The 7,500-nt window shown below is 50.2% G+C and overlaps 1 protein-coding gene across 7 annotated transcripts in view; it reads right to left on the reverse strand.

Annotated features, from left to right (window-relative positions):
- The window catches only part of magi1a (membrane associated guanylate kinase, WW and PDZ domain containing 1a), a gene marked incomplete at its 3' end in the record, with an annotated part of 120,153 nt that overhangs the window by 58,633 nt on the left and 54,020 nt on the right, over window positions 1-7,500 (reverse strand). For all 7 annotated transcript variants that reach the window (XM_079638145.1, XM_079638146.1, XM_079638144.1 and 4 more), the window contains 3 exons: window positions 7,210-7,272; window positions 4,208-4,265; window positions 2,630-2,733 (listed from right to left, as the gene is read on the reverse strand). In XM_079638145.1, the coding sequence (XP_079494271.1) occupies window positions 2,630-2,733; window positions 4,208-4,265; window positions 7,210-7,272 (225 nt within the window). The remainder of the gene's footprint in view (window positions 1-2,629; window positions 2,734-4,207; window positions 4,266-7,209; window positions 7,273-7,500) is intronic.

Genomic DNA, 7,500 nt, shown 5'->3' on the forward strand with positions numbered 1-7,500 from the left:
GTCTCGTGTCTCTCACGGAGGAGCGGAAGCATAAAGGAGGAGCGACTCCTGCACGACGCACCGGTCTCGTGTCTCTCACGGAGGAGCGGAAGCATAAAGGAGGAGCGACTCCTGCGCGACGCACCGGTCTCGTGTCTCTCACGGAGGAGCGGAAGCATAAAGGAGGAGCGACTCCTGCGCGACGCACCGGTCTCGTGTCTCTCACGGAGGAGCGGAGGCATAAAGGAGGAGCGACTCCTGCGCGACGCACTGGTCTCGTGTCTCTCACGGAGGAGCGGAGGCATAAAGGAGGAGCGACTCCTGCACGACGCACCGGTCTCGTGTCTCTCACGGAGGAGCGGAGGCATAAAGGAGGAGCGACTCCTGCGCGACGCACCGGTCTCGTGTCTCTCACGGAGGAGCGGAGGCATAAAGGAGGAGCGACTCCTGCACGACGCACCGGTCTCGTGTCTCTCACGGAGGAGCGGAAGCATAAAGGAGGAGCGACTCCTGCACGACGCACCGGTCTCGTGTCTCTCACGGAGGAGCGGAAGCATAAAGGAGGAGCGACTCCTGCACGACGCACCGGTCTCGTGTCTCTCACGGAGGAGCGGAAGCATAAAGGAGGAGCGACTTCTGCGCGACGCACTGGTCTCGTGTCTCTCACGGAGGAGCGGAGGCATAAAGGAGGAGCGACTCCTGCACGACGCACTGGTCTCGTGTCACTCACGGAGGAGCGGAAGCATAAAGGAGGAGCGACTCCTGCACGACGCACTGGTCTCGTGTCTCTCACGGAGGAGCGGAGGCATAAAGGAGGAGCGACTCCAGCACGACGCACCGGTCTCGTGTCTCTCACGGAGGAGCGGAAGCATAAAGGAGGAGCGACTCCTGCGCGACGCACTGGTCTCGTGTCACTCACGGAGGAGCGGAAGCATAAAGGAGGAGCGACTCCTGCGCGACGCACCGGTCTCGTGTCTCTCACGGAGGAGCGGAAGCATAAAGGAGGAGCGACTCCTGCGCGACGCACCGGTCTCGTGTCTCTCACGGAGGAGCGGAAGCATAAAGGAGGAGCGACTCCTGCACGACGCACTGGTCTCGTGTCTCTCACGGAGGAGCGGAGGCATAAAGGAGGAGCGACTCCTGCGCGACGCACTGGTCTCGTGTCTCTCACGGAGGAGCGGAGGCATAAAGGAGGAGCGACTCCTGCACGACGCACCGGTCTCGTGTCTCTCACGGAGGAGCGGAAGCATAAAGGAGGAGCGACTCCTGCGCGACGCACCGGTCTCGTGTCTCTCACGGAGGAGCGGAAGCATAAAGGAGGAGCGACTCCTGCGCGACGCACTGGTCTCGTGTCTCTCACGGAGGAGCGGAGGCATAAAGGAGGAGCGACTCCTGCACGACGCACCGGTCTCGTGTCTCTCACGGAGGAGCGGAAGCATAAAGGAGGAGCGACTCCTGCGCGACGCACCGGTCTCGTGTCTCTCACGGAGGAGCGGACGCATAAAGGAGGAGCGACTCCTGCGCGACGCACCGGTCTCGTGTCTCTCACGGAGGAGCGGAGGCATAAAGGAGGAGCGACTCCTGCGCGACGCACCGGTCTCGTGTCTCTCACGGAGGAGCGGAGGCATAAAGGAGGAGTGACTCCTGCGCGACGCACCGGTCTCGTATCTCTCACGGAGGAGCGGAAGCATAAAGGAGGAGCGCCTCCTGCGCGACGCACCGGTCTCGTGTCTCTCACGGAGGAGCGGAAGCATAAAGGAGGAGCGACTCCTGCGCAATGCACCGGTCTCGTGTCTCTCACGGAGGAGCGGAAGCATAAAGGAGGAGCGACTCCTGCGCGACGCACCGGTCTCGTGTCTCTCACGGAGGAGCGGAAGCATAAAGGAGGAGCGACTCCTGCGCGACACACCGGTCTCGTATCTCTCACGGAGGAGCGGAGGCATAAAGGAGGAGCGACTCCTGCGCGACGCACCGGTCTCGTGTCTCTCGCGGAGGAGCGGAGGCATAAAGGAGGAGCGACTCCTGCGCGACGCACCGGTCTCGTATCTCTCACGGAGGAGCGGAGGCATAAAGGAGGAGCGACTCCTGCGCTACGCACCGGTCTCGTGTCTCTCACGGAGGAGCGGAGGCATAAAGGAGGAGCGACTCCTGCACGACGCACCGGTCTCGTATCTCTCACGGAGGAGCGGAGGCATAAAGGAGGAGCGACTCCTGCGCGACGCACCGGTCTCGTGTCTCTCGCGGAGGAGCGGAAGGATTGGCGTGATTAGATGAGCGTTTCAGACACTAGTTCTAAGGGAACTAACTTATTGTCTTGGTATCATTTTAGTCTGGTTGATGCTTCAAAATTGATCATGAGGAGAGACCATTTCTATGTTTCTATTCTTCCATCATATATTAGTATTTCAGTATTGGAACAACGGCAGCATTCAGAGACGCTTCAACGGACAAACACTTCCCTTCAAACGTTCAGATTATGGGTTAGTGATTTAGTCTTGTCACAGTCACAGTCACAGTCTTGTCACAGAAACTTGGTGTTACAGTTTCCTACTCAATGCTCACTGTGCAAATAAATACTACATAAGCAGCAGTTACTTCAGTATGCTATAGTAAATGAGAAGATGGAGCAGACAGAGGGATGGAGACGCACCTCGGATGTAGCGACCGCCTTCGGGCGACTGCTGCGCGTCGAGCTGCTTCTGACGCCGGGCCTCCAGGAGAGGGTTCTCGTACTGCGTCTTACGGTGGATATGACTGACAGCGAGAGAGAGAGAGAGAGAGGGGGGTTTTGTTACCTTGTTACACTTGTGGTGTTCCCGGTCAAAAATTACCGGCCTATAAAAAATGGCTTATACATCACTTGTTATGCTATATTATCACCCAATATGGGATTCAATCTTTTTGTCAACTTGTTTTCTTTCAATTAGGACTGGTTTTATATTTATATTTGCATTTGATTATTCGTAGGGCTCGTTTATCTGAGAGTAGGCATGGTCAAAAATGGTCACAATGGCCAGCCATTGAAAGTGAATGAGGGAGACTGAAAATAAGAGAACAGTTTAGTTTTCAGGAGTATGTTCATTATGTTCATGTGTGTGCTTGCAAACATGGAGCCCTTGGACCTGTGCATGTCTGGACACATGCATATTGCATATTGGGTGATAATATAGCATAACAAGTGATTTATAAGCTATTTTTTTATAGGCCGGTTATTTTTGACCGGGAACACCACAAGTGTAACAAGGTAACAAACCCCCCCCTAAAAAGGTACTAAAAATTGTCAAAAAACATTTGAGAAGAAGTTATACCCTTTGTGAACAAAGTCACTAAGTTTCAGTCTAATGCGATAACATTAACTAGTATTTTCGGGAAAAAGAAAATCTTCTCCGGGTCAAAAAGACCCGAACACAACCTGAGGCTCATGATACTTGTCGTAAAACGCAATACAAACAGTAATCGATCTCAAAACCATGGTTCATTTTCCTAAGGAACGATGAACAGGCTTGCAGAAGCTTCAGTAAACACTACATCAACACTAATGTTGGCTAGAAGGAGAGCGGAGGCACAGATAAACGCTGAGGTTATAATGTTCAGGAACCGTGTTTAAAATACATGTTAACCTCTCTAAGTTTAGGAAGGTCAAGCAAATGAGTTTTGGAAACGTTGTGTAAACCAGCGTCTCTTTGACCGCGACAGCTCTGTCTTCTCGCGCGGCTCATCCAGGCCTCGACCTGTGTAACCCGTGGGCGGAGATTATGTAAATGAGGAACATTTTGACTTCACAAGATCCGGATAAAATGCGCTGTAGTCCGAACGAGCCGTTCGTTCTGGGAAAGTGGATTGTGTTAAATAAAATATCTCCGTTTGGAGGGACTTTGAGCTTTGTGACTTTGCAGAAGTTGTTTATGCTCAAACAGCAACATTACACACTAACTAAATGATCATAGGGCCCCTTTAACCGGTGCGTTTTGGAACAGGCAATATTCCATTAGTTAAAATGTATGTGAAATAAATAGGATTTATTGATGATAAATTCATAAAGCTGATATTACAGAAATCTGACCCACTTCATTTATGTATGACCAACAAAATATACATCACGTTAACTTTAAAGCAAGTTTATGTAAAAACTATGTGATGCAAATGGATATAAGTTTTTATGCAATTTTAGAACACAAGTCTTAGATTCTGTGCAGTAACTGAGAAGACTGTAGGGTTAGACACTCACTCAACATAGTAGACTCCGTACACGGGGTCATCGATCTTCTCCCAGCCGGGCGGCAGCTCTAACACACGAGAACACACACAGAGAGAGACTGAGAAACACATCGACAGACTGAGAGAGACTGGGAGAGACTGAGAGAGACTGAGAGAGACGGGGAGAGACTGAGAGAGACTGGGAGAGACTGAGAAACACATCGACAGACTGAGAGAGACTGGGAGAGACTGAGAGAGACTGAGAGAGACGGGGAGAGACTGAGAGAGACTGGGAGAGACTGAGAAACACATCGACAGACTGAGAGAGACTGGGAGAGACTGAGAGAGACTGAGAGAGACTGGGAGAGACTGAGAAACACATCGACAGACTGAGAGAGACTGGGAGAGACTGAGAGAGACTGAGAGAGACTGGGAGAGACTGAGAGAGACTGGGAGAGACTGATAGAGACTGGGAGAGACTGAGAGAGACTGGGAGAGACTGGGAGAGACTGAGAAACACATCGACAGACTGAGAGAGACTGAGAGAGACTGAGAAACACATCGACAGACTGAGAGAGACTGAGAGAGACTGAGAAACACATCGACAGACTGGGAGAGACTGAGAGAGACGGGGAGAGACTGAGAGAGACTGGGAGAGACTGAGAAACACATCGACAGACTGAGAGAGACTGGGAGAGACTGAGAGAGACTGGGAGAGACTGAGAGAGACTGGGAGAGACTGATAGAGACTGGGAGAGACTGAGAGAGACTGGGAGAGACTGGGAGAGACTGAGAAACACATCGACAGACTGAGAGAGACTGAGAGAGACTGAGAAACACATCGACAGACTGAGAGAGACTGGGAGAGACTGAGAGAGACTGGGAGAGACTGGGAGAGACTGGGAGAGACTGAGAGAGACTGGGAGAGACTGAGAAACACATCGACAGACTGAGAGAGACTGGGAGAGACTGAGAGAGACTGGGAGAGACTGAGAGAGACTGGGAGAGACTGAGAAACACATCGACAGACTGAGAGAGACTGGGAGAGACTGAGAGAGACTGGGAGAGACTGGGAGAGACTGGGAGAGACTGGGAGAGACTGAGAGAGACTGGGAGAGACTGAGAGAGACTGGGTGAGACTGGGAGAGACTGAGAGAGACAGAGAGACTGAGAGACTGAGAGAGACTGAGAGAGATTGAGAGAGACTGAGAGAGACAGAGAGAGATTGAGAGAGACTGAGAGACACAGAGAGAGACTGAGAGAGATTGAGAGAGACTGAGAGAGATTGAGAGAGACTGAGAGAGATTGAGAGAGACTGAGAGAGATTGAGAGAGACTGAGAGAGACTGAGAGAGACTGGGTGAGACTGAGAGACTGAGAGAGACTGAGAGAGACTGGGAGAGACTGGGAGAGACTGAGAGAGACAGAGAGACTGAGAGACTGAGAGAGACTGAGAGAGACTGAGAGATTGAGAGAGACTGAGAGAGACAGAGAGAGATTGAGAGAGACTGAGAGACACAGAGAGAGACTGAGAGAGACTGAGAGAGATTGAGAGAGACTGAGAGAGATTGAGAGAGACTGAGAGAGATTGAGAGAGACTGAGAGAGATTGAGAGAGACTGAGAGACACTGAGAGAGACTAATGCCTTCTGTACACCTAAAGACTTTGAAAAGATTTAGAAAAGACTTTATAAGATTATCAGCTCACATCTAAAGACTTGGTTTCACAGACTCACAGTCTCAGACTAAAGATTTTACAAACACTGAATCTTGTAGTGACTGAAAATGAGTTTTTACGTGCATAGTATACGCATGGATAGCACATGGGTAGGTTTAGGCTGGGGTGCGTGTGTATTATACGCTTGGGTAGGATTAGTGGTGTGGGGTGCGTGTGTATATCACGCAATAAAGTGCGTATCATATCCACGTAAAAACTAATTTTCGCGTATAAATTGCACGATAAACACACTGCGTGCTAGAGACGCATTTGCGTGCTCGACAAGGCGCTCCTCTTTATCCACGGTCCATTTTCGCCTACTTGGCGCCATTGGCGCTCGTTGTGTTTCCACGTCCGTTGACATGTTTCTTTGTTGTGACTGATGGCTTCCTGTTTCCGGTTTTCTGGGAACAAATGTATTGGTTATTGATCGTTTTAAGTCACTATGACTACGCTAGGACTTGCGATAATATCAAACATGTTTGATATGAAAGACTAGAGAAAGACTGGCATAAATTGGGTCGCCGACTGCAGATTATCCCCTCACATTTAACGATCGAGACTCCAGTAAGATTCCTAAAGACTGCCGGTCTTTAGTCTGGGACTGTGAAAATCCTTTGGTGTACGCCCGGCATAAGATAGATTGAAAGAGACTGAGAGAGATTGAGAGAGACTGAGAGAGATTGAGAGAGACTGAAAGAGACTGAGAGAGATTGAGAGAGACTGAGAGAGATTGAGAGAGACTGAGAGAGATTGAGAGAGATTGAGAGAGACTGAGAGAGATTGAGAGAGACTGAGAGAGATTGAGAGAGACTGAGAGAGATTGAGAGAGACTGAGAGAGACTGAGAGACACTGAGAGAGACTGAGAGAGACTGAGAGAGATTGAGAGAGACTGAGAGACACTGAGAGACACTGAGAGAGACTGAGAGAGATTGAGAGAGACTGAGAGAGATTGAGAGAGACTGAGAGAGATTGAGAGAGACTGAGAGAGATTGAGAGAGACTGAGAGAGATTGAAAGAGACTGAGAGAGATTGAGAGAGACTGAGAGAGATTGAGAGAGACTGAGAGACACTGAGAGACACTGAGAGAGACTGAGAGAGATTGAGAGAGACTGAGAGAGATTGAGAGAGACTGAGAGAGATTGAGAGAGACTGAGAGAGATTGAGAGAGACTGAGAGAGATTGAAAGAGACTGAGAGAGACAGAGAGAGACTGAGAGAGATTGAGAGAGACTGAGAGACACTGAGAGACACTGAGAGAGACTGAGAGAGATTGAGAGAGACTGAGAGAGACTGAGAGAGACTGTAATGATCAAACCTGGTGCAGGAGAGAAGAGAGACGTACTGAGATCAGCGTCCAGCTCTTCTGTGTGTACACCCTCTTCTCCAGAAGAACAAACACACACAACACACACACACACACACACACACACACACACACACACACACACACACACACACACACACACACACAAGTATGAATATTTGATGAATATCATTTTGGCAGAATGACAGAATAACAAGAGCAGGATTACACAGCACCAGTTCATGTTTGTACGCCGTGGAGGAAGCGAGTTTTCAGGAGATCTCAGATGTAATTCAGGCTTTA

This window comes from Phoxinus phoxinus (genome assembly GCF_949152265.1).
Source record: "Phoxinus phoxinus genome assembly, chromosome: 15".
NCBI lineage: Eukaryota > Metazoa > Chordata > Actinopteri > Cypriniformes > Leuciscidae > Phoxinus > Phoxinus phoxinus.